This window comes from Lagopus muta, chromosome 1, assembly GCF_023343835.1.
Source record: "Lagopus muta isolate bLagMut1 chromosome 1, bLagMut1 primary, whole genome shotgun sequence".
NCBI lineage: Eukaryota > Metazoa > Chordata > Aves > Galliformes > Phasianidae > Lagopus > Lagopus muta.
Genome location: NC_064433.1, coordinates 57,592,013 through 57,619,452, shown reverse-complemented (window position 1 = coordinate 57,619,452; position 27,440 = coordinate 57,592,013). Strand labels below are relative to the sequence as shown.

The 27,440-nt window shown below is 38.4% G+C and overlaps 1 protein-coding gene across 1 annotated transcript in view; it reads right to left on the bottom strand.

The window, feature by feature from the left end:
* Nucleotides 1–1,645: 1,645 nt before the first annotated feature.
* The window catches only part of SLC13A4 (solute carrier family 13 member 4), a 29,087-nt gene continuing 3,292 nt past the window's right edge, over nt 1,646–27,440 (bottom strand). The window contains exons 2-16 of the mRNA XM_048927426.1: nt 24,296–24,424; nt 20,659–20,795; nt 19,915–20,096; nt 19,225–19,279; nt 17,367–17,406; nt 16,618–16,695; nt 14,938–15,128; nt 13,552–13,671; nt 10,631–10,732; nt 10,043–10,144; nt 8,835–8,932; nt 7,589–7,719; nt 6,639–6,800; nt 3,814–3,951; nt 1,646–3,067 (exon numbers count right to left, since the gene is read on the bottom strand). Of these exons, the coding sequence (XP_048783383.1) occupies nt 2,930–3,067; nt 3,814–3,951; nt 6,639–6,800; nt 7,589–7,719; nt 8,835–8,932; nt 10,043–10,144; nt 10,631–10,732; nt 13,552–13,671; nt 14,938–15,128; nt 16,618–16,695; nt 17,367–17,406; nt 19,225–19,279; nt 19,915–20,096; nt 20,659–20,795; nt 24,296–24,424 (1,803 nt within the window). The 3' untranslated portion in view covers nt 1,646–2,929. The remainder of the gene's footprint in view (nt 3,068–3,813; nt 3,952–6,638; nt 6,801–7,588; nt 7,720–8,834; nt 8,933–10,042; nt 10,145–10,630; nt 10,733–13,551; nt 13,672–14,937; nt 15,129–16,617; nt 16,696–17,366; nt 17,407–19,224; nt 19,280–19,914; nt 20,097–20,658; nt 20,796–24,295; nt 24,425–27,440) is intronic.

The window sequence follows — 27,440 nt, the reverse complement described above, 5'->3', positions numbered from 1 at the left end:
ACTTTTGTAACTTTTCCCTGACTTAGATTACATATTTTCTTTATGGTTTTCCATGTGAAAACAGGGATTTTGCAATATTTCATCACACTGATTTCATCACCTTTCTCTATGAACTGCATTTTTGGAATCAAAGGTGCAAGCCAAGTAGCAAGATAATAACTGCAAAAAAAATGATACTATTAATTAGTCTTTCTGCAAGCAAGAAGGAATCGAACAAACCCTGTGAATGTACGGCTATCATGCTCTGTTTTTCTTTCTTGAGAAATGAAACATTATTCTACCAGCTACAGTGTCAAGATTTCTTCACTATAAATCAGAAGTTCAATGGAGAAAATGCCAGTGTGGCACACTGCCTTCATGATGGGACATGACAGTGACAAGTGCCAGCAGCTGAGGACATCAAAAGGTGCTGAGAGCACCAATGAAAGAGGGAAGACTCCTGGGGAAATCCCTTACCAGAGTTCACTCCAAAAGCCTTGAGGTCAATCCTGTGAGACTCAAAATTGTGCCTGAGGCTCATGGAAATATTTCTGAAGGAGTGAAACATTGCTTTAGGTGTGCAACACAACATCAAACAATTTCCTTTAAACTAGTGTTATTGATGTTATTACTGGAGAGTGTTGGTGGATACTCTGTTGATTTTTGACTAAGCCGAGATCTCCCTAAAGCTGATTGGAATACCAGCTGCACATCTGTCTTTCAAAATAAGAATATCCTGTGTTCTTATCCCCTGGGAGCTGTGTGGGATGCCGAGACCTGATGGGAGTGGAACTGAGCCAAGAAAACAGGTATTAAGCAATGGGGAGTGATTTGTGGCTGAGCAGCTAGGCAATTTGAGGGTGGTGGTGCTGGATGGAGAGTGAAGTGAAAAGGATTAGAATAGGAGTGCAGAGCAACTAAAGCCTTGAAAAGGAAGTAAGCCAGAAAGATATGTTGAGTGGAGAATGGTGGAAAGTAACTTTGGGGACCGTGAACAAAGAGATGTCCTGCATGTTGTGTATGTGATTACCCTTGGTACCGCAGCCACCCAGCTCTCAAAAGCACCTGCTCCTGGAGAGTGTTGTCCGTATTGGTGGATGGGCATTGCAGACTGTGCCTGGAGGCAGCTGTTAGTTGGGGAGCAGGAGGCTGCCCAGAGAGGGGAGCCAGCAAGGAGTGCAGGACCAGGTCCTAGAGGCCCCATGGATTTTGCGTGTCGTAGAGTGGCAGGGGCAGACTCAGGGAAGAGGAATGAAGGAGGTGAGAAGTAAGACAGAGGCCAACTTCCATGGTTTACAAGGCTGCAGGGATGCACTGAGCCATGAGCTACTCTCTTTTTCCAAAACAAGTTTACAGGAAGTGCTATGAATAGAAATTGTTCTGCTAAATGATGTTGCCTTCTGCTTTCGGTAAAAAGTGCTTTTGTGATCTTCCAATTTTGCTCCTCCTCTGCTGACCTGAGACCTCTTTTTGCATGTGTTTACTCCCAAGACAAAACTGGGGAATTTCTCTGTTTTGATAGAAGCCATAATCCAACAGCTCCTGCTGTCTCAGCACTGCTTCCATAAGGTCTTGGTGGGTTATGAGAAGAAATGTGTCTTATTTATATTCTCATAAAGCACAAAAATATGCAGTAGTGAATAATTTATTTTATTGACATCTTATTTATGCAGCACAGGCATTCACACTAACATCTAGAGAGCCTAGATTATATGTAGAAAGCATACAAATTTATTAAAGTATATATATGAAGAAGGTGGTTACACAAGAGCCAATCATCTTAATATACAGCTTAAAGGCACTGTCATTTAAAAAATTATATATAAATGATTTAAAACAGTACATAATGCAAGAGAGGGTTTACTAGATAACACAGGAGTGCAGTCAGAAAAGCAGGACATTCACTTTGCATATGATAAAAAGATTGACCTTTTGGTCTGCTGATTATCTGCTTTATCTGACAGTTTCCCACGATTGAAATTCCTGCTCCCTGGGCTGTTAGAGAGCAGGGTGGTGTGATGTTCAAGTGAATACACATGATGAGGAGCTATGTCAGCACGTCTCACTTCAGTACACTCCCTTCTTACTCATGGAGCAACACTATCTTGTTACTTTCTCTTTCAGGGAAATTGTAAGTGCATAACTATCTTATCTGAGTCAAAAAAAGGGAGGAGAGTAATGGGTCTGTTGACCAGGTAATGTTTTTTTGGTCACAGTTTCCTTTCTGAAAAAGCTCTCACTGCAGTAATAAGGAGAGAAGATACTGATCAAAGCTTTATATAGGGGATTGCAAGTACTGCAATACTGGAAACCTTATACTAGTGCTGTGGAAAACAAAACAAACAAACAAAAAAAAGCAATTCTCCTGACCAGGATACTTCCCCTTCCTGTCTGTTTTGTGGTTTCTGATATCCCTTTGAAATGTTGTACCTGAAGATTGGTAGCTGTATTTCTTTCCAGGTCATATCGATTAACTGGCAGAGTGGGGTTTTTTTTCCAATACATTGATGACTTAGCTCAAAAGAAGAAGAAGGATTTGCCTTCAAAAGAAGCAAGCTTCAATAACTCTGAGTTTGGAAACAAGAGTTGCTTTTCATTCTCTGTAAGTGTCAGCTGTAAAATTGAAGTCAACTCTTGAATACAGTAGCGTACGTATACTTGTATTCTATACTGGAATACAATACCACCAGTCTTATAGGAAAGCAACAATAGGGGAAAACTAATCTCTCCATTTATCTCACGTTGCCTTTCAGAACAGAGTTATGCAGAAGATCTCCCTGTGAGTTTTCTTTGTGGTTTTGCCCTGGATCTTGGTTCTACACATGCACAAATTTTCTCCTTTCTTTCATGGGTGCAATTCACATTTAGTATTTTGTCTGAACTCGCTTTGGTCTGGCACTATTTTTTTTTCTTTTTAATTTTTTTTTTTTTTTTTTTTTCTAGTTGGAGATTATGTCTGGCTAGTGACATTGCTTACTGCTGCCCATTCTGGAAAAGTATTCAGCTGGAAGAGTCTAATTCCCCACGTGTTGATTGCCACCATGACAACAGCCAGACCAATCAGATTTACTCCCAGACCAGCTATCACCTGCAAAAACAAATTTTATCAGAACGCATCAGTGATGCTTGATCAAAATCAGTTAAAATAGAAACAGAGAAGGCAAAAAAGGTAACAGTGGGCATGGTGAAGAACCCTGATGGAATATATTTGTATGTATTTATATGTATAGTAATAAAATATATATATACTAATTTCTAAAACAGAGAGAAAAAAAGGACTCGGTATTATGTATCAAAGTGTAAGCTGTGAGAGTATTCAGGACTGATAGTCAGAGGTTGATGCAGCTCATCAGAAAACTGCTTAGTTTATTGCTTGAACTTTTCAATCACATAATCAGAATGGGTTTTTAAACCACACATAGAAGAGGGGTAACTGCATGATTGGTGATAATTGTGTGATTCAGTGTGGAACAACATGATAAAACTGATTTCTTGTACTCTCCTGACTTCCCTAAGCACCCTACTGTTCAGTCTGTTTCTTCTGCAACTGCCGTTGTGCTTGTCCTAACAGGTCACCACAAAGTCTTGTGTACTCCTGTTGTTTGATACCTGTTTGACCATTATATTCATAAAGACAAAGATGAGAAATATGTATATCCTACAGGAGGTGTCTAACTGTTCTTAACCTGTTACCTCTGTGCCATAGCAGCAGAGTAGACAAGTATGACTATATTAACACCAGTGCCATCATCGTTATTGTAGGCTACTGTACATGGGTACAAGGCACAGGGATTGGATGAAGAATGGGAGGATATACCCAATCTCAGAACTCACCATATCTTTAATCTGGCAATGCCCATAACTGAAGACAATGGCATTTGGAGGATTACCCACAGGCAGCATCACCGCAAAGGAGATACACATGGTGACAGGAATCAGGGTGTATAAAGGGTTGATAAGCAGGGTTTCTGACTGGAAGGAGAGGAGCAGGGAGAGAAGTTTTACTTAACCAGTAAAAGCCAATGCTCATAAATAAGCTGAAAAGAACTTATCCGCTTCGTATAAAGATAACAAGGCTATAAATCTCAGCTCCCTCATTTTTACACATAAGCATGAAAGTACTTCTGTGTGTTTGGTGTGAAAATGGTGTAATTTGGAGTTGGTAAACCTCATAGGATTTCTGTTGAGCTATTTAACGCTAAAGTAACTCCACAGTGATTGCATATTGCTACTGTTAGGCCATTCTTTGTCTTTTTCCTAGTTGTTCTCCATGTCATTCTATGCTGTGTATTCTTGATCTGATCACTAAGTACTGCTTCAGTCGTCTTCCAAGACAGATAACAAGATGTTGGCATTATGGATTTTTTTTTTAATTTCAGCTACTAAAGATACTGAAACAATTCTTAAAGTCTTCCTAACTATGGTTAAGAAAGAACTGTAAAATCACAGAACCATAAAGATTGGAAAAGACCTCTAATATAATTTAGTTCAACCTTCCACCCACCACCAATATTGCTTACTTAAACCACGTTTTGCATACAAATTCCTCAAATACTCAACCACCTCTCTGGGCAGCCTGTTCCAGTGCCTGATATTCTTTTGGAGAATAAATGTTTCCTAATATCCAACCTAAACTTCTCCTGGCACAACTTAAGGCCATTCTCTCTTATCCTATCATTGTTACCCGGGAGAAGTCAACTCCTACCTCACCACAACCTCCTTTCAGGTAGTCATAGAGAGCTATAAGATCTCTCCTGAGTTCCCTCTGCTCCACACTGAACAATGGCAATTTTCTCAGCTTCTCCCCATAAATTTTGTGCTCGAGCTTCCTCACCAATTTTGTTGCCCTTCTTTGAATACCCCTCCAGGGCCTCAATGTCCTTTTTGTAGTGAGAGGCTCAAAACTGAACACAGTACTAAAGATGCAGCCTCAGCACTGCTGAATACAGAGGGACAATTTCCTCCCTGTTCCTGATGGCAGCACTATTTCTGATACAAGCCAGGGCCCATTTGGCCTTGGCCACCTGAGCACACTGCTGGCTCATCTTCAGCCAAGCACCAAGAAGCACCCCCAGATTCCTTCCCTCCAATCAATCAATAAATACATCAATATCAATAGAGATGTACAGGACAAGTTTGAATACTGACCCCTGGGGAACACTCATTGTGACCGATTGCCAGCTCTGTTTAACTCTATTCGCCAAGACTCTCTGGGCCCAGCCCTCCAGCCAGTTTTTTACCCAGCAAAGAATGTACTTATCCAAGCCATGTGCTGCCTGCTTTCTCTAGGAGATTACTGTGGGAGACAGTGTCAAAGGCTTTACTGAAGTCTAGGTAGACTATGTCTCTCATCCACCAGGTGGGGCACCTGGTTGTAGAAGGAGATGACGTTGGTCATGCAGGAGCTGCCTTACATGAACCCACATTGTCTGGGCCCAATTTCCTGGTTGTCCTGCACATACCATGTGATTACACTCAAGATGATCTGTTCCATAACCTTTCCCAGCACCAAGGTCAGGCTGACAGGCCCATAGTTCCCCAGATCCTCCTTGTTGTAGATGGGAGTCACATGGCAAGCCTCCATTCATCTGGGACCCAGCTGTCTGTGGTCCAGATTTGCACTGTGAGAAGGTAGTACTGGTGGAACGTACTTTCAGAGCGATCTAAAGAATTGTTCTTGCATTAGACCCTTCACTGGTGGTGAAATTTTGCATTTTAGTCTGTGTTGCTGTAGCCTAGTTCTATGGCAAAGGGAAACCATATTCTCAAGGCTAACTGGGGAGGAAAGCATCTCCAGGTTACTTTCAGAGTCAATAAAGAAAGCCTGACATCTTAAGATGTCAGTTCAGAATACTTAAAGTAGATTACCACTCTAAATTTCTCTTTAGAAGAGCCTCTGTGGAGCACAGAGGTAAATTTGTACTCATAAGCCATACTAACACAATTATTTATTTTAATCTGATAATATATTCATATTAACTCAGAGTTGTTCACATGATGTACTTAGGGACAACCTCATAAAACTGTTGTAGCAGGTAACCACAATTCATGTTTTACATTCTTAGTAAGAAAAGGTACACATTACATAAAAGAAAAGAAATGAGACAGTTTTCTGGAGCTGCTATTCCAATATAGAATGAAATTTGCATCTCTTTTCTCTGCTTTTGATACCAATATTCTGACTTTTTCCTCTGTTCCTTACAATAATCTCTGCTTTTGATGTTGTGTGTTAGCATGCTTACCAGATCATCCCCTTGAATCCATTTTAATCTGATGATATGAAATTCTTGATTAATCTTTCCTTACATGTGGTGAGTGGGTAACTACTAATTAATGAATAATGTATTTAAAATAACATTGATATTTGAAGATTTATTTAGACTTCACTTCATAGGCTTCAATTGCGTGGTCAACTTTCCTTGTATTTAGTCCATCTATTCCTCATGGCAGGAGCTATGTTTTTATATTGTCCTAGAGGTCTTGAATAAATTTATTAGGACTAAAGTTGCCTTTCAGGTTGTTGTTGTGAGGTTATTTTTTGTTACGTTGTTTTTTTGGGGGGGTATGGAGTTGATGAATGTAGGCTAAATTTTTTGTGATCTGAGTGCCACGGATACAACAGGAAACAACAGATTAAAACTGCTGTTGTTTATACTCACCATGCTGCATAAAATAGGTAGAAATATGGTTATGGTTGCTGGATTGCTAACAAACTCTGTTACCAGGGACACTAAAATGCAGGCCAGCAGAGTTACAGCCCAGTAGGGAAGGCTGCTCAGGGACAGCATTTGGCGCCCAATCCATGTAGAGAGGCCAGAAGTCTGAGGAAAGGACATAAGCACAGCATTGACTTAAGTAGGATGCTTGTTAATGGGATTGTTTTCTTCAGGATAGTCAGAGAATGTCACCAGCAAGTAAACAAAATTAAGATCAATCTTTTCTCCATTACCTTTTGTTTAGTAAACTGGATTTCAGTGTAATGTCTAATAAAGAATTGTCCATAGTACCACAGAGATACATTTGGCAGTTAATAACTTGAATCTGCACCAAGACTGATTTTTCCCCTTTCTTCAATATATGAACTATTATAAATTGGTAATGAAGGACCACCTAATGTTAGTAGAATTTTGAGATGAAGATACACAGATTTAGTTGCCTACACATAGGTCTCTGCAGGAGAGCTAGGTGTGTTTTAATAAATTGTACTGCAAGGAGATATATTCAGTACAGCCCAGAGCATGATTTGTCTTATCAGCACTAGAAGCGTGACTGTTTTCTAAATATGAGCATCCTGTGGCAGCTGAGATGTTTTCCCCAAGCTGCTTAGCTGCTCATTGAGAAAGGGTCCTTCAGATGTGTCCCTCAGATCTTTGACTTCTCCCAGCCATGTAGGAGTATCTAGTTGTTCTAGAAAATCTGAAATGGCAATAGAAGGCTATGCTTACAAAACTGATTTGAGCCCTTTGTTAGGTAGCTTTCTGTTGAGAGAGCAGATGTACAAACTTGAAAGTTTCTGCACTGTAATCCCAATTTGGAGCACATACAAAAGATAGAAATTCAGGTTTATTTATTCACTTTTTAAGAAGGGAAATATAATCTAAATCAGTACCTTGCATCCAGCTGCTAAAGCATAACCGCCTCCAACCAACACTACAATTTCCCAGGGCATAGTCTTCTGGAAGTCCTTCCAGGTGATGATGGGGTCCAGTGTGTTGGTGTCTGTTGACCTTTCAGCATCTCCTATATCAAAATAAGGCACATGCATGATCAAAATTGAACTGGCATTTATGCAGAGATCTTCGCGTATTTTGCACTACTAGTAGTAATGCAATATTCATGGGAGTTATCTTGAGAACTGTCTATGAGAGGTGAAAAAGAGTTTAGGTTATCTCTCAGGTTATCTCAGATTCAGAAATCGCATCATACTGATTCCAAATATCCTGACCTCTCTTTGGCTGCTCTGTTGATGTGAATAGTTGTAAACCCTTCTGCTTTATGCTACAGCTTTTCAAGAGACGATCTTCTCCGTTGTGTATGTGCACGTGCAAATTATATGTAGATCACAAAGATGGAGATACAATGGGATTATTTTCTCAAAGGAAGGCATTTGCTCTCTCCACTAAGTCATGAAGTTTAACAATGTGCATTTACGTTCCTAGGCTTTAGCTGATGACAGTTTGCTGAGATGCTTGAGTATATTATGGAAGAGATAGAGGGTGTTATTTTTCCCGTGTTTTGCATGTATTTCAGTATAAAACCAAAACATATCTATACACATTTGTAATTTTTACATAACACTATGCAGGAAATTATGTTTTCATAAATGATTGCTGAAAGTCTGGCACAGCAGACTGATCAGCACTTCTGAACACCATCAAAAATGAATGCTACTAATTAATCATTATTATTACTGGGATAACAGCAAGAGGAGCATTGCCAAAAATTATGACTGCCAGACAGTAACAACTGTTACCTTTTTTACATCTTTTTAATGAGATTATCATTTACTTCTTCCATACAAATAAAGACTGGATTATTTACTAGATGTTATCTTCAGCCAATTTTGCAAATCTCTGCATTCTCAGTATAGAACTACATCTCAATCTTTCCTAAAACTCTTTCTTAAATTTTGAAAACTCTATAAATACAGATAAAACCTGTTGGTAATCTGCTAGATAAGACCACATGAGTAAAAGTACAAGAAAACAAGAGGAGACTGATGCAAGGGATGGTATCAGAGGAAATACCTCTACAATTCCACAATTAAAATGTATTCATCAAACATTTTCCAGAAACCAGAAAAACATAGTTAAAGAAAAACATGCCAGCTCTCTTTCTTGCAGCATGTGCTTTACCTTTTTCTTTTTTTCCAAAACATGGCTTTTTTGCTGGAATGAGGAAAAGGAGGAAACCAAGAAAAACAGAAACAGTGGCATCAGTCCGGTAACCTTTCCTGAGAAAGAAGCAATGGGGTTATCATAAAAACACACTTAGAAAGCCTTTGTAAACTATCTCTTAGCAGTTACAGAATCCCAGAATTGCAACACAGCTGAGGTCGGATGGGACTTCTGGAGATCACCATGTCCAACCCTGTGCTCTAGCGTTTAGAGCTGAATTTTTATTTCCGCATCTGAAGTCTTCTAGAAAAATATATCTTCACATCAAGGATACAGATAAGATTTTTATTCAATATAGCAATATGTATTCAGCTAACTACAATCCGTGTCAATATTTTTTAACATTCTAGTGAAAAAAGATATCCCTTTCTATTTTAAATATTAACTTTGATGTACAGAAAAAAATGTGCTTGCTAGAAACAGTAAAGAATAAACACGTTCTCAGGAAAAGGCACACCTAAATGATCCTTAAAAGTGAACAAGACTGTTTTCAAATTAAACTTCTAAAACTCAGTTTGATAATATACTTTGAGATGTGTCAAACTACAAATACCCTCAGGAAATCCCAAAAGTAAAGACAATTTTTCAGTCAAAATTGGGATGAGATGTCAAAATAATTTTATACAGTGGAAACCTGAAGAAAATTTAACTTCATTTATATAATCTTTGGTATGTATTCTTTGTTAATGTTACTTAAATAGATTTTTGTCAATATTATTTATAATAAAAAAAATAACATTAGTTGTTTCAATTTTCTGTCTAATATTCAACCAAAATAAATATTTTCTTGATAAATTTTATTTTCTCAAACATACATTGTTTTGTCAAAATATTATTCAGTATAAAATTAAAAAAAAAAACAAACATTTTAATTTGAATTATACAATCAATATATTCCATGATACCATCTCTATGAATGCATTAAACTTCAGCATCTGCCCTTTCTACTTATTACATTGGAAATATGTTTTAATTTGTCTGCTCAGTTCCCTCTGCCTTACTCATAAGCAAGAAAAGAATTTGCTGCTGAGTGAACAGCTGTAGTTTAAAAAGCAGAAATAAGTATTCAATTTTCACTACCTTGTTAATAGTGGATAACAACATTTTATAGACAAAACTTATGGCATAAAGTCTGAAGATGTAGTTGCTTAAGGAACTTCACTTACTTTTCAAAAAATGACGACCAGCCTGGTACAAAGCCGGGCTCACGAGTAAACCAAAGCAAGGTCATCAGGATGAAGAAAAATCCAGTCACCATCTCGGGATAGCTAGAAACAAAACGAACCAAACTAACTATTACAGGTGTCAGTCTGAGAACCTGAGAGCAGATTTGAGAAGAAATAAGGAATTAGAAAGGTTTCTAAGAGAAGAAATAAAAAACCATGAGGAAATTAGAAAAAAAAAAATCACTTGAATTAAGGAATTCTGCATTTGGCTCTCAACTGAAAACCAAGTAAACTCAGTAAACACGAGCTAAAATATCATTATTTTCAATTCAGTTCTTCATGGGCAGGAGCTAAAGGAAAATATTTATAAATGCTTGTTATGTATTTGCATCATTATCTGGATACAAGGTAAAGCTCATGTTTCTATTCCTCTGTAAGCACTTGGTACTGAACCTTTCAAAGAATTTAATAAGCATAGTTATGCTTATAGCAACATATAACAATATTTGCACATCAAAATGTAAATCCATGCCAATATTTTTGCATGTAGTCCTGGCTAATCAGGCAAATTCCTGAGGTCTGTTTTACCTGACATTCCCCAGTTTCTTATACTCTTCATGAATTCTTCTCTCTGACATTTCTTCCCGCTTGGTTTTCTTCTTCTTGCTCAAAGAACAGGTTTCCTTAAAACTGAGGTAAATAGCACAGTAAAATTAGACAATGGCATGAAGTGAAGTGAAAAGCTGTAAGAAAAATAACAATAAAGAAACAAACTGAAAACTTCAGTTGCAATTCTTCTTAGGTAAAATTGTGATTTGGGCCTCGTGGCAGTGGAAAGGGAAACAATTGCTTGTGACCTTTGCATAGTCTATTTTCCAGGTCTTTCTGAGAGAAAATCCTACATGTGGTTTAAAGGTCCTTGTGGAGCCCGGTCTAGTCCTGACTGATATCACAGAGCCTCCCCAGGCTGTGGCTGAACTCCCTTTCTGTAGGCTTCCTCAGATGGCTGCTAGTGGCCAGATTTTTTCCAATGCCCAAAACCTCCAAAGACTAGGTCTAGTTTATACTATCCCATAGAAAGACTGTGATCAACTATCAATAATTTTATTGGGTATGAAGGATTTATATGGGTTCCACTAGGATCAAGGGTAGCCAACATGCATATGTCCTGATCTGGCTTCTGAGTCCAAGTTTCACTTGAATGTTCAGGATTAACTAAGTAATAATAAAAGTTATGCTGAGGAACCCAATAGCTTTCATAGTTTGTCTGCTTCTACTCTTTCTAACATTCTCCAAACCAAGAGCAAGACCACATTGCCTCTGCCACAGGGTCCAAGACAGTCAGTATGTTTTCTCATGGTGAAAATTGGCTGTACATCTGTCAGGTAAACACAAGCACAAGTGCATTTAACATCGGAACACATTTAAATTTGCTATACATTTATATGCAAATTAGGCAAAGCACCTAGTTTATGCAGCTAGCCTTCACATTATAGCAAAGCATTCCTAGTTGAAAGGAATATTCTTTCAAGTTCACATAAACATTTTCTTTTTATTCTTTCCTACTGTGTCACTTTGCTCTGCTTTGGGCCACAACTCTGCTTTTTTGTACCACCTGTACTCTCTATTGGACAGGGGTGTATGGTGTGGGTTGAGAAACTTCTGCAGCTAAGCCAGCCTAAAATAGATTGCAGCAGCTGTGAAGTAAGTGTGTCGAAGGTGAAATGGTCTGGTTTTTAAGTTTCTTTCATTTTATTGTCTCCTTTGTTGCCCCACAAGAGTGAGACCTATGCTACCACATTGGCCAAAAGGTGTGTTTGACAAAGGTCAAATTATCTGCATAGTTTGGGTAGCTAAAGATGCAGGTTGACCATTTCTGATTAACAAAAACATCTCCGTTTTCATGTCCCTAGCAACTGAGTACCTATGTGTCTCTTGTTTTAAACTCACATAGCACTCCTGTGCACATTTAAATTTCCTTGCAAACTTTGCTCTTAGACTCCAGTAAAATTCACCATTGGTCATGCATCTGCTGGAGGAGAAAAGAAATATGCTTTTTAATGGCCACTTCCATAATGACAATTCTACTCCTAGCTCTGCTTTTTTTGGCAATGATTGTTCGGTGGGTCTATTCTCCATCTCCTTTGAATTTGTCTAGAACCTACAACAAAAGTCTGAAATGTTTCAATCAGTCCAAGTCAGAATGACAACACTGGGCTTCCTAGGAGGAAGAACATGCAACATGAACATTATGGGAATTCAATAAACATTTATATATAAGCATTGACAGCTGTTTCAACATGTTCTCAGTGTTGCTAGGCTTAGGACTGTGTGAAGTTATAGTATTGTATCCACATGCTTAACATAACACATTCTTTAATGACTTTAAATGAACAAAGATTTAAGAGTTTTGGAACCAACCAGCACTTCTCAAGAAGTCAATAATGGTTCGGTCTCTGGTATTATCTACAAAAACATTAATCAGCATGAGGTCTTGGATGCAATGTGGAATTTCAATGGCTTTTATTTTAAAAAGCAGAAAGTAATTGAAAGTGGTGTTAGGGCTTGTTTCCACTCAAGATTAAATAAATAAATAAAATTAAAAAAAAATAGAAAGAAAAAGACATTTATTTTAGCCTTTTAATTTGGAACTAAAACACTCAGGGGACTGAAGGACATGGAAGTTATTCACCTCTAAATTACGTCTTAAAATCAACCCAAGGTCAGCTGTAAGCAGAATTGATTATCATTTTATACACTTTCATAGGTGAAATAAATTAGTGATGTCAGTTCATCTTACTTTTAAGAGTCAACTAAATCAAATTAAGGCCACTTTAATTCTGAATAAATATGTATGTAATGCATTTTAATGCAGATTAACTAATTCACTCTAAATGCATATACTTTGTCAATTTTCATTAACTTTGCTGAGTGCTTCTGCAAAGAGAATACATATGATATAGGAGACCAGAAATTGTTCTTGTTTCGGATCTCAGAACTGGTGGTTTCAAGGGGTATTTACCTCAGCCTAAGAGTTCTTCCTTTAAAATCAAATACATAAATGGAGTTTGTTTACCATTAATTTTAACTGTCCTATATTAACTTCATCTATCTGAAGGCAGATCTGAAAAGTAAATTGTTCAATTACTGTTATTTTTTCCTATTCATCTTTTCAGCTGTACCTTTCCAAAAGGACTTCTATCAAGATTTTTGGTCCATGATGAGACCCAGTTATGAGATTTTAAATTAAAAAAAATCAGTTGAGTGCATAGTAAAGATTTCCATCACCAATACCTAAGCACTTCACTCTTGTGCAACAATAATGAGCACTGCTGCCTGTCTGTCACAACTAAAAAATATTATTTCCTCTTGTAATTTTTTCTATCAAGAAGAAAGTTGTACCTTAGCTTTAATCATTTGAACTAGAAAAGCTCTAATGAGATCCACTCTAATGAGGTCAGTGATGCCCTGTTTTTGTTATCAATTCATCTTGAACGTCTTGCACTCACTTGCAGCCCAAGAATAACCAGTGCATCCAGAACCAAGTAAGGACCAACATGATGAGGGAAATGGGGAAACTGAACAAAAACCAGGTTCCAAAATTCATCACTTCAGCATTTGGGTATTGGCTGTAAAGAAAAAAAACAATAACACAAAGACATTATGTGAGAGTTTAGAATGGTAAAAGAACATTTCCAATATGTACAGAAGTACAAACATATATTTACGTTCATATATGTTATGGCATGACAGAAAAAATTCATCAGTATATAAATGTGACAAATACAATACTTGTTCATAGTAAAGCCATTAGTCAAAAAATGCCAGTCACTGACCATGCCTGAGATGAACCAGATAGAACTTCACACCTTTAAGACCAGATGGTCTAGATTCTCCATCCAATTTCAAAAATCATTGCAATTACCAGGAATTAAATCCTGTCTCTATCTGAGTTTATTGTTCAAAGTCCCAGTCAGTAGAACTAAGAAAGATTTCACTCAGAGTCTCTATGTGTGTCTTATTCTGGACCACAAAAATAATCACTATAGTCTGCTAGGTTCTGACAAAGATGTCTGATATATGCATTTGGTGGAAGTGTCAAAAAAGCATGGTCTTCGGAAGTGTTGTGAAATCCAGATTCATGGGCTAAAGATGGGTTCTGAATTTAGTTATCATTGCTGCCAGCATTTCAAAAAGTCAAATGCAGGATAATGTTACAGCCATGGCAGTAGATGATCAGAATCAGGTGCGAGCCTGGTTACAGATCAGTGAGTGAGGAGAACTTCCATCAGCCTTCTGACAGAGATGACATTCATGCCTTTGAGAGCTCTGGGCATATATGAGAGAGGAAATATTTAGCTCAGAGCTGCTTCCCATCATCCATGAAGCAAAGGTGTAAGGCCACACTTCTAAATGTACATATTTCTGCACTGCATGTTAAACAGCACAAGTCTTACCAATGATGATTCTAGGTTCACCATGAGAACCAGCTTGCTATGAAGCCAAAAAATAACTTGAAGCAAGTTTTATGACTTTTCATCTTTTGCACAGATTTCCATTTTTCTTCATTCTTTTGTCTGCATGGCTTTAGTGCTTAATTTCTGAAGGAACCTGCTGCCTTCTTGATAACCAATTTTTCATATCAGAAGAAGTTGCTCAAGAGAAATGTTGAGAAATTTTTGTTTTGCATGGGAGAAAGATATGGATATAAATATTAACTTATGCTCCCCCTTACAATCTTTAATCATTGGCAAAAAATGTTAAAGTAGGAAAGGAAACAAAATTGTCTTTAGAGAGATCATCTTAGAATAGTTCCCTGAGAGAATAAATAACTCACAGGGAAAGTCACAGGGATGATATTGACCAATCATATTTTCACCCACAGTGTCACTTACTTGTTGAAGTGCTCTAAGAATATGAGGCTAGTTGAAGTCCCTATGATGGTTGTCAGTCCTCCAATAGTTGCTGCATAGGAGATACTCAGTGAGAGGCATTTGCAGATCATGTGGTCATGTCTGGACTGATACCGGTACTTAGTGCTCAGGTCCAGTTCAGAGGGCTTAGGAGGTAGGACTAGTATCTGAGCCTGTGAGGGGATACATTGATCAAGGAGAGAAAGAGATTAGAACAGCAGCCCGCTCCCAGCTTTCTCTAATGCCACAGTGCTACTAAAAAGAGGGAGCAGATTTTTTTCTTCATTGGTATTAGTTGGGATCAGAACTAGAAACCTGTCTCAGAGCCTGAAATTGCCTGGTCTGCAGCGAAATATGGAATAGACAGTAATTGGACTTCTGGCCACAGTTTGGGTCGGCTCCAGTTCTGACTGGAATCTCAGCTGGATACCAAAAGGCCTTTGTGGGCTGCAGAGGCAGGATGCCAGCATTGCAGCAGAAGGAATCTGTAATCCTTAAGGCTTACGAACAGCCACCAGACAAATGCTTGGTGGACTTTTGGCACTCAGACTGGCTCAGGGCCTCTCCTAAAGAGTGATTCTCAGAAAGTACACGGAAGAGGCTGGGCCATGAAAGAAAAGCTACAGAAAAAATATTGCTCCAAAACAAGTTTTCTTAACAGTGACAAGAAAAGCTCCACGCTACTAAATCAAGCAGTTATATTGTAAAGGTAGAGAAACTCAGAGCACTTTACATGCAACTAAGGCTATAGTTTATGATCAGGAAAAAGGTATCATGGGAGTCAAATAGATCTGTTAAATCATTAATTTGGATTTGTGTTTATGTCATAAAATCAGTCATGCTGTAAATCATGCTTGTCATCCTTGTCAGAGTTCTCTGATTCATGTCCATGTAGGTTAAAAGTGAAGAGAGCATACTACCTACAAAATAATCAGTGAATGCAAATGGCAAATGGGTGCAAGAGGAAATTAAATAACAGGAGAAGTGCATTCAGTTTAGAAACATACACTTAGATTCATTAGAACTGCTAATGCAAATGCATGTGTTGATTTTAGTCTAATCTTTCTTGAACATTAACTTATGCGTTTAGGAATTACATAACCACAGTAGAAAAAACAGTCACTGCTTGGAGGCACTGAGGAAAAGTAGAAATACTGCAGTCGTGTAATGTAGTAGAGGATTTTGATGGAGAATATTTGGCAGTACAAAAAGGAGATGAATACTAAGACTGCCAAACCCACTGGTTGAACAATTAAATGATCCATGTCTCTTGTTAGTTTAGTTCTGAGTAGGACATTGTGAGTCAAGGATTGCTCTTCTTTTTCTGTTGCACCATTTTCCAGGAAGGATTTGCTGAAATAAAGTGGGTAGAGCAGTGAAATAAGAAGTGAAACTTGTGGTCACATTACTGATTATAAAGCTAAATGAATTGTACAAGCCATTCAGAAATGTCTTACTGGAAGATGGCTGTACAAAAATACCTGTGCTGAGGAATTCTAAACGGGAACAAGAATTAACATAGAGCTAAAAAGTAACTGCTGTAAAATGATAGAGAATGATTTCATTAAAAGCAGCTTGCAAGGAATAAAAATGAAGCAGTGATAAACAGATAATGCTCATCTCTGTCCCTTCCTTTACCCTCCATTTCAAACATCTCCTTACCTGAGGTAGCTGCTGCCCATTGCTCTTGGATTTCATCGTTCCAATCGGGTTGGCTATCATATGCACACTATTCATAGTCTGTAAGGAGGCAAATGCCTTTAGATTAGTCTTTCTTCTGTTTCTAGGGGCACTTAGACTGATATTTCTTTATAAAACTCATGGGCTGTGGACTTTCAAAACAAACAAACAAATGAAAACAAAACAGTGCAAAACCACCGAAACTTCAGCATTGAACCACACTGGAAAAGCACAAGATTTTTTTTTTTTTTAAATACTGCTTTTGTTTTCAAGTGATGTTACAATTCAGAAAATATATATATATATCAGTTTTCTCGCCCTATCATGTAGCAGAATCTAAGAGTGCCCTTGCTAGAGACGGTGACTTTGTAAGATGTGCAGTTCTAATTAACCGAGGCATCTCAACTGCAGAACTTGATGGTAGCTAGACAATAAAAGTCCTTACCTGAACTTGCTAAAAACTGAGAGTCTGGATGGAATTATTAGTTTACTGACTGGATCCTTGGCAGCATTTAAAATAAACCCTATGGCATTAAAGTTTCCCATCGTAATTTGTGCAAGAAGTCTGATAGGATGAATATGAAGCAGAACATTCTGTGCTATGCACTCTCACACAACAACCACTTCTTGTTTGAAATAAAGGAAGGAGTCGTAAAGCTGTGTGGACTGTGTTCTGATGGTATTAGCAAATAGCGTAGCTCAGAAGATACAGGTACTACCTATGACAATACCTTTGAATGCATCAAGGAGTTGAAGTCAGTAGTAGTAGCACTAAAAACAAAGAAAGGAAAATATACTTTAAAAAGGTCTATTCACCCAGCTCCCCCAAAAGGTGCAAATCAAGAGAAGGAGAGGCAACAGCTGCAGGAGATGTAATGCCTACTAAAATGGTGAAGAATACCAATTATTAGTATCTCTTTTGTGGTATCTTGGGCAGATACATGGGAACAATTATTACCACAGGATCACAGAATGGCCAGGGTTGGAATGGATCTCAAGGATCATGAATCTCCAACCCCCCTGCCACAGGCAGGGCCAACAACCTCCCCATTTAATACCAGACCAGGCTGCCCAGGGCCCCATCCAACCTGGCCTTGAACACCTCCAGGGACGGGGCATCCACAACCTGTCTGGGCAGCCTGTTCCAGCACCTCACCACTCTCTCCGTAAAGAACTTCCCCCTGACATCCAACCTAAATCTCCCCTCCCTCAACTTAAAACCATTATTTCCAATTATGTTCCAATTGGACTCTCTCTAGCCTGGTAGCAAGGCAGTTCCACTTCCATCCAGGAGAGTTATATGTATTCACAGTAGTATATACTCTGTTCTAGGAATGGACTCCATTCACAATGAAGTGAATTAACAGGCAAGCCAATGCTACCTCCATCTTGTTCTATTCAAGTTCTTCCTCCATCAGCCTCTTCAATGCTTTTTATGAGCACCGTCCCGTGCCACACTAAAGCTTTCACTAAGATCTGTCATGGGTAGCATGTGGTCCATGCAAATAATACAAAGAGCTTTTACTTTTCTTTACTTTACTTTGAAATCAGATTTAATTTCGGAATGTGGGCTACTTTTCCCAATAAATTTCAAGGTTTTTTTTTTTTTCAAGTAATACTGTTTTAATAATAGTTCTGTTATGAAATATTTCTCACATACTTTTCAATAAGTCTTAAAGTAATTAATGGCATAATACCAAAATGAAATGTTTCCTTTATACTGAAGAAAATATGTATGGTATAAAAAGAGAGGATAAAAAGACAAATTATTAGAGAGCTCATTATTCTCCAGACTAATAAGAAAGCTATTTAGAACGTGCAAGCTAACTTCAAGTTGTCAACACGAGCTACTTGAATGATAATATTTGTTTTAAAGAAAATCTTAAATGATGTAAGCAGAACTTATTTGTCTTTTATTCTGTACTCTTGTGAATAAAACAGAAGAAGCTAAAGAAGAAACTGTATGTTTTAACCCCGTACCTTTTAAGAAGATGCTTCTCAGAATTAAGCCTGTATTGCAGTTGGAGAACAAGAACTTTGTATAGACTCCTGTGTATCTGACTTGTTTATCTGATAACTCAAAATTAAAAATTAGTCCTTTCCTTTATCTGCTCTTATTTTACCAAAAATAGAGGCCTAGTTCAATCTTTTAGTGTTATAAACTTCTGAAGAGGTTTGGCTGCATTCAAATAAATCTTTTACAGTTCTTTTCTTTTCTTTCCTTTCCTTTCCTTTTTTTTCTTTTTTTTTTTCTCTCTGCCATCATCTGTTTCTTGAATACTCTTGGCAGTCAAGGCTTCCCTCAAGAATCCTCTGTAAGTGGGTATTTCCTTCACTTCATAGTGGTAATAATGTTAAAATAAATAAATAAATAAATAAATAAATAAATAAATAAATAAATAGATCCCTGCAAACAGTGAGATCCAGACCATTACATCAATCCTATTTCTCATATCAGCCTTCTTTGTCAGTTACATGTAAAACATCAATTTATAAGCTTTTCCACGCCCTTCCTGCTCTATTCCTCAGTTCATTTCATTGCAACCTGTGTAGGGCTCAAATCTCCAGTCGTACGGGGTTCATTCTTACTCCTCATTGATGAAGATAAGCTCCAGTGAAGGTTGGTCATGCTTTTCGTTGAGACCTGTAAAGAAGGAACAGGAGCCTTGTGGTAAGAACTGATCTGAGCCTTTGGGTGACTAAACTTGGAGAAACTATAGCAAGCGAAAGCTGGTCTGGACCTTCTCAGGTAACTCTGTGACACTTACATGGCATTTTGTTATGTTTTATTGTCCTCAGAGCATGCCTCTTACAATTAAAATATTGTCATGCCTGTGGGACTTAAGGCCTCGATGCCAGAATTTAAGTAAGGTTAGATAACGTTGTTGTTCAGCCTGGAATCTGTGAATTGAAAGAAATGGGAGATTTTTTTCTTCCCAAATTCTTTCTTTCTGGGAATGTCAGAAACCGCTAAAGCTCATACCAGTCCAGAAGAAATTTTTTCTGGCACCTGGTCTGAACTGGGCAGCTTGGAAGTGCAGGAGTAGAAAGGCAAGCTTGGGATAGTCACAGAGCATGTGTTTGGGCCTCTGCTACGTTTCAAGGCAAAACTGTCTTTCAATTTTGGAAGAAATATCACCATGCAAAAAGAAAAAGAATGGACCAATATCTTTGGCAGTACAAATCAAGCAGCTATGATCTGGGGAGAATTTGAATTATATATATCAATCATTCTGGTCACTGATAAATGAGAACAAAATGGCCAATATTGGCAAATACCTATTGGCTCGTTTTCTTCAATAATGGTGCTGCCTGCAGTACTGATGACATCACGCTCCTCCTCAGCATTCACTAGTTCCTGGAGCACTGCCTCCACAATTGGCATCACCATGGCTGTGGTGGATGTGTTGGAAAGCCACATGGAAAGCACCGTGGTGCAACACATAAAGCAAAGAAGCAACCTGAAGTGTAACACAGTGAGACTTTGAGGCACTTTCACAAATACTAAAGGCCTTCCTACCTAACCTTTTTATTAGTCAGATGGTAAGCATATAGGTAGGGTCTTTTTCTTTTTCTTGGTACCAAAATACTATTGTGTGCATAGATAAAATGCTGCTTTGTGTTAAGAATTGTCATAAGATCATATATCACTGAAAACCCTTTGTTTCCCCACTTGGAAACCAGTGACCTGAGAAAGACTGATTTTCAGTGCATTCAGAAATATCTTAAGAATTATTTTATATTTGCTAAACAAACAAAGAGGGAACAGAGAGAATAGGAATAAAGAATCAGCCGAAAATAGAAAGCAATGGAATTATATAAGTCAAGGAGGAGGAGGAGGAGGTGGCAGAAAAATTGCTGAGAATGTTTGAAAGCTTTCAAATTCTGACAGGGATAGTGGGTAGGAACAGTTGCCCCAAACCCAGCTGGGTTTTGTCTGTGGATAGAGGAGCCTGAGTTATTTGCTTTTACAAGCTGCCTCTATTAACCTCAGATTACCCTGACATCTGAAGATCCACTCACATGCCTGGCTTTGCTCCAGCCATCATGACCATTCGCAGAGCAATACGTTTATGGAGATTCCATTTTTCTACAGAAGCTGCCACACAAATCACACCCATGAGGAGCAAAGTTGTGTTCTTGAAATATTCAGCAGCCACCTGCATTAAGAACATGGGGGAAAGAATCTGTTAAAAAACACGGTAGCTAGCCAACACAGAGATCATACTGAAGAGTAAGAAATATTGTGGGTTTCCACACTCCCACAAGAAGAATCACAGCAAGCCAGGGAAACTGAAGAATTCAGAAGTCATAATGCTGTCTTCAATCTCTCTCATTTGGCATTTACAAGTAATAGAGCTGCATCCCCTCTTGTTTGTAGATTTCTCAGCTTTGAAGAGATTGAGAGAAATCTTACTTCTTTGCTCAGGATGTGCATTGCCTGGAGTTAGTTGTAGCTCAATGAGGCACAAATTGAAACAGACACAAAATTCTGCTCCGAGAGCACCTTATTTATGTGTGTCATCTGCTTTTTGGTTATGGAAATATCACTGTCTGTCTTGTTTGTATTTCTTAAGCCATGTTCAATTGTTGTGCAAAATTTGGCATCTCTAGAACCTGTGGCTTCAGGGAAAAAAAAAATGCTATTTGGGGACATGCACTCTGAATGCAATGAATAAAGGTTGTGATATTGCTTTGATGGTCTACAGATACTGTGCCAGAACTTTTCAGAGTGGAAATCCACCTGCATTGTGTTAGGGAAAGAAGGCAAAATTTCAAATAAAGAGAACTTCAATCTGGAAGGGATGATCAAAAATCAACTACGGCTTAAGAAAATATTCAGAGACAATGCAGGAACAAATCCAAAGCAGAATTCTTGAACGTGTGACTTGCTAAAACACAAGAAGATACTCTGTGAAACTAGTGCAAAAATAATAAGAAAAAAAAATCACACACTTTTTTGGTGAAAACAAACAAAACAGGAGAAAATAAAATTTATAAATAAGTGAGTGTTTGGAATCTAGCTGAATATTTTATTTTATTTAAACAAAGTGCTTCATGAGATATGTCTGCAATTTTTTTCTTGAACACGGACTCTTTGGTTTCACAGAATCACAGAATCACAGAATGGCCAGGGTTGGAATGGATCTCAAGGATCATGAATCTCCAACCCCCCTGCCACAGGCAGGGCCAACAACCTCCCCATTTAATTCTAGACCAGGCTGCCCAGGGCCCCATCCAACCTGGCCTTGAACACCTCCAGGGATGGGGCATCCACAACCTGTCTGGGCAGCCTGTTCCAGCACCTCACCACTGTCTCTGTAAAGAACTTCCCCCTGACATCCAACCTAAATCTTCACTCCTTCAACTTAAAACCACTTCCCCTTGTCCTGCTGTTATCTACCCTTTCAAAGAGTTGATTCCCCTCCTGTTTGTAGGCTCCCTTTAGGTACTGAAAGGCTGTAATTAGGTCACCCTGCAGCCTTCTTTCCTCCAGGCTGAACAAGCCCAGCTCCCTCAGCCTGTCTTCATAGGGGAGGTGCTCCAGCCCCCTGATCAAATTTGTGGCTGTCCTCTGGACCCTCTCCAACAGCTCTCTGTCTTTCTTGTTCTGGGGCTCCATACTAGGATGCAGTACTCCAGATGGGGCCTCACAAGAGCAGAGTAGAGGGGGACAATCACCTCCCCATCCCTGCTGGCCACCCCTCTTGTTATGTAGCCCAAGATACCATTTGCTTTCAGAGCTGCAAGAGCACACTGCTGCCTCATGTTCAGTTTTTCATCCATCAGTACCCCCAGATCCTTCTCTGCAGGGCTGCTCTCAGAGACTGCTCCTTCCATTCTGTATAAATGCCTTTTGCTGTAAACAAGTGTAGGCCCTACCATTTTAAAACAGTTTAAGCCATATTCCTTCCATTATCCTCCATTATTCTTACACTCTGATAAAAATATACAAATGGCACTAGTGTTATTTTGTGCATGTTGCAGTAAGTGTTAAGGATATTGTTACATTTATTTAACAAATACCCCTAGTATCCTTAGTAGACTTGGCCACCATGGTTGTATGCCAGAGCTTTCAAATATCACTTTTTTTTTGGCTTTCTTCTCCTGGTTTCTTTCTCATTAACTTTATTTTCCTAATTCTTTGTTCAAAAAATCTTGAACTGAATGAAAGGAATCTACCAAGCCAGCAGCACAAAGAATCTGTTGTTTTCTTTATCCCTTTCACAGCCAATTTTGAGAAACAAGCGAATACTAAGGTTCTTATTTATACATAGAACACACACACAGCACCCAGACTCATGCTCTCAAGGCCTGTGAGTGAAGTGTAGCTTAAACTCCAAGGTATGAGACCGAGTTTCTATGGTGCTTTAGAACAGGAGACTGGAAATACTGCAGCACCATCAGCTTTGCTTATTTTAATAAACAGGATTTTACTTCTGTTTCCTAAAGTAAATAATACATTCTCTGCAGTAATCCCAATATCATTTAATTTAATATTACATTGAAGTTGTGTGGCTGCCCCTAGATTTTCTTTCTCTGATATGCTACAATGTTTTGTGCTAACGTTTATGTTAAGAAAAAGATCCTGAAAATATTGAAATATGCAGATGGGGAAATGTATTTGATTATATTATACAATTGTTGCAGTACTGGAAGGAATAAGAGATGTCATATAAGTCTTGTTTTGTGTTTGATTACAGATGTTTATGAGTCTGCACATTGCCAGACTGTGTTAGAATTTTAACCAACCTTATGGTTGCTATATATTCTTCTGTGTTACCTATATTTCTAATTCTAATAAACCAAGTGTGGTGCTGCTTCATTCAACAACAACAACAACAACAACAAAAGAAAAAGAAAAAAAAAAAAGAAAGGGAGATGGAAAAATGTAAGAAATAAAAGCTGCAGATGAAATTGAAGGAATTCTTGGCATATCCTGAAAGAAAATGACATTCAAGAGAAACTCAATTAAGCAAATTCATAATGCATCAAAGAGACTTTTCGTACAGCTACTCCTTTTCCTGAGAACTGATGACTTCAAGGCAGCACTAGGATTACTGGTATTCTTCCTAGTATTACATGGTAATACTTTTTAGTATATGTGGCCTCATACCTTGTACATCATCTATAGGCACTGTAAGGGGTTTCCCAGAGAAGCTGTGTGGATGCCCCATTCCTGAAAATGTTCAAGATCAGGTTGGAAGGGACTCTGGGTAACCTGAACTAATACCCAATTTAGTGATTGGCAACCCTTTCTATAGTTGGAACTAGATTATCTTTGAGGCTCCTTCTAGGATTTTTTGATTCCGTGATTCTGTAAGGCTTATACATTTTCCATCCCTCATTGGAAGTAAACTTTCCAGTTTATCCCATATGTACTTTTCAGAGGAAGTGAAAGATCGAATCATGGTGCAGTATGTGTTAGGAATGCTGGCGATGCAGTAGCCAATAGGATGGACACTTCTTTGGCTACTATGTCCTTTCCTATGTCTAGTTTTCAATGCAAGTAAGGGCTGGTTGGTCCATGTTACTTATTGTAAGATGTACGCTTCTTCCTCCCAGACTCATTCTTGCTAGTCCACTAAAATTTGCTTTAATCATATAATTAACTGGGAGTGAAAAGATGAAATGACAAAAATGTGCAAGCTGGTCTTACCTCACTGGACTTCATGACTCCAAAAAGTGGGTATAGGAAAGCAGGAATTAAGGCTGCTGCACCAAGAGGTACTGCTTCGGAAACCCAGTATACAGCTGTCACAATTAACACGTAGGCACATGAGGCTTCCTGTAAGGATAAAGCACTGTTGTTAAATGTTGCTGTCATACAACCTGCTGTGAAAACCTTTGTGAATATGTTCACAGGACTCATCAGGCTGAGGGTGCCTGGATTACAAGAATCATAGAATCATAGAATGGCTTGGGTTGGAATGGACCATAAAGCCCATGTAGTTCCAATCCCCTGCGATGGGCAGGGCTGCCATCTGCCAGATCAAGTTCCCTAGGACACATCCAATCTGACCTTGAATGCCTCCAGGGATGAAGCATCCATATCTCTGGGCAGCATGTGCCAGCACCTCAGAATTCAACAATGTTCACACAAGGGTGTTCTAAAGCACAGCTGATTGGATGTGAAATCTAAGCTGCAGACTGAAAGGCCAATACCTGAAGAAGATGTTGCTAATGAAAATCTTGGCACAGAAACTAGTGCAAAATATTTGGGTATACTTATTTATCAGCAAAATCATGGTTCCAGGTTCATTGATGGATTTGTTTGCTTGAAATAACCCAGTATATAACAAAAATTTCTCCACGACTCCTCAGATTTGCCCCATGGAGCCTGTATGTCTACCTGGCTTTTCTCCCAGTGTTGGGCAAGCACAGGAATGAGGAGTTTTCAGAATAATTCAAAAGTATTCACATATGCTTTAAAATGGACAAAGCTACACAGTGGTTCTTCTGGGAAATATTTGACTGTATTTTCCCAGGTAATTTCTGCAGTTCTCTGGGAAAAGAAAGACCAAAGTTCAGATGGGTTTACGGGCCACTGGGTCATGTGGTTAATCAAGTAGCAAATTTGCTACTTTCCAAAATCTTGGGACACAAAGCCATGAGAATGTGGTCCCGAGCTTTAGAATCATAGACTCCTTAGAGTTAGAAGGGATTATTAAATGCCATCTAGTCCAACTCCCCTGCAATGAACAGGGACACTCACAGGTATATCAGGCTGCCCAGGACCTGATCCAGCCTGACCCTGAAATACTCCAGGGATGGGGTAACCTATTCTAGTGCCTCACCACCTCCACTGTAAAAGGCTTTTTCATTATATCCAACAGGAATGTCTCCTATTTAAACTTGAAGCCATTTTCCCTTATTTTATTACCATAGACCCTGCTAAAGAGTCTGCCCCTTCTTTCCTGTAGCTCTCCTTTAGATATTGAAAGGCCTCTATCAGATGACCTTGCAACCTTCTCTTCTCCAGGCTGAACAGCCCCAGCTCTCTCAGCCTGTCCTCACAGGGGAGGTGTTCCATCCCTGGGATCATTTTTGTGGCTCTCCTTTGGATGCTGTCCAAGAGGTTCACACCTCTGCTGTACTGACGACTCCACACCTGGATGGAGTACTCCAGGAGAGGTCTTACCACTGCAGAATAGAGGGGCAGGATCACCTCCCTTGCCCTGCTGGCCATTCTTCTTTTGATGCAGCCCAGGATATGTTTGGGATTAAGGGCTGCAAGGGCATTTTGCTGGCTCATGTCCAGTTTGCCATCTACCAGTACACCCAGGTTCTTTCTTGTCAGGGCTAAAACTGGTGAGAGACGGAGTGAGATGGTATCTCCTGGACATTTTTACAGGAAAACGTGCTTTTTTAGATAGATATGCCTTTATTTATGGCTTTAAGTGGGACCCTTTTTTCTTTTACTTTTCTTAAAAACTTAGAAATATTTCCTGTTATTAATCAGAGGAATTAACTTCAGAAAAAATATTTTATTTCCCTATTCGTAAATTTGAGGTCAAATTAGGTATTGAGGTTACCCAGAAGTTCTACAGAAGCCATTATGTTCTTATTGATTTACACTAGCTATAAATCTGCCCTTCATTATTTCCTGGATGATTTCCTGGATTATTTCCTGGTGAGTCTAAACAGGGGCATGGATTCACTGGAATGAACCAATAACTAACTTCTCTTTAAATCTCTATATGTATTTTTTTACATTGTCTCTGATGTATCAAGAATCACATTCAGTTGTTCCACTTCTTTTTTTTTTTTTTTTTTTTCAGTACAACAATACAATATGGTAATAACAAGCAGAACAAAACCCAGAGAAAATGTCAAGATATATTACCATGTATCATTTCTTTTACTTGATTGAAAATTGTAGCCAAGCTTACTCAGAAACATGGGTTAAAGTTAGCTATCAGACCTTGTTCTGACTCCTAATTCAGAAAATTATAACATTTAATAGTTCTAATCCAAGTAACTAGAGCCTGAAAAAAAAAAAAAAAAAAAAAAAAGAGATATTAAGAAATATAATTTTCTTGAATCAGATAAAGTCCAATGATTTTAGAGACTATTGAGAGTATCTGGAATGCTACTGGACAAGTTGACAAATTTAGCTCTGAAGTGTTTCTTTTTGGGTAGGAAAGTACCCAAAAGTACCATTTGAAATCCTGCACCACACAAAAACATACATATTTCTCTCCTTTACTCATTATAGGAGTGTTTTATGTTTTAAGGTAGAAAAAACAGGTTTCACTAGTCCTCTCTGATCACATATAATAGTAAAAGATTTTGCTGCAGATGTAGCTTCACTGTTAGCAAGATCAAAAGCCGTAAGGTAGGCTAGAAAGTATTGGGTTATAATGGATAAGGGAGATTTTTTTAGTAAAATATTCATGGATTATGATGAACACATTTTATGAAATGGAATTTCTACACTATTTCAAGCTCTAAAAAACAAGTATTCCGGCTGTATCAGCTTGAAGTGACCTCTCTATAGAAAAAGCAAGCAAATTTTTTGAATTAAAATGGAAGTGAGATGATGAGGATTAGAGATTTTAGTAATCCCTATTATAAAGACAAAACCATTCTAGGTGTAAGTCACTGCACTGATTGATGGGCTCATAAACATTAGCCAACTTGTTCTTAGTCATTTTTAACTGCATTCAACTTGATGGTTGATATTCCACAGAAGGCAAAGGATAGGGTTCTTTTAGTGACCAAGTGACTATTTAACATATTTTTTATTATTTAACTAATTAAGTTCTGCTAACAAGCTATATATATATATATTTAACATGGGC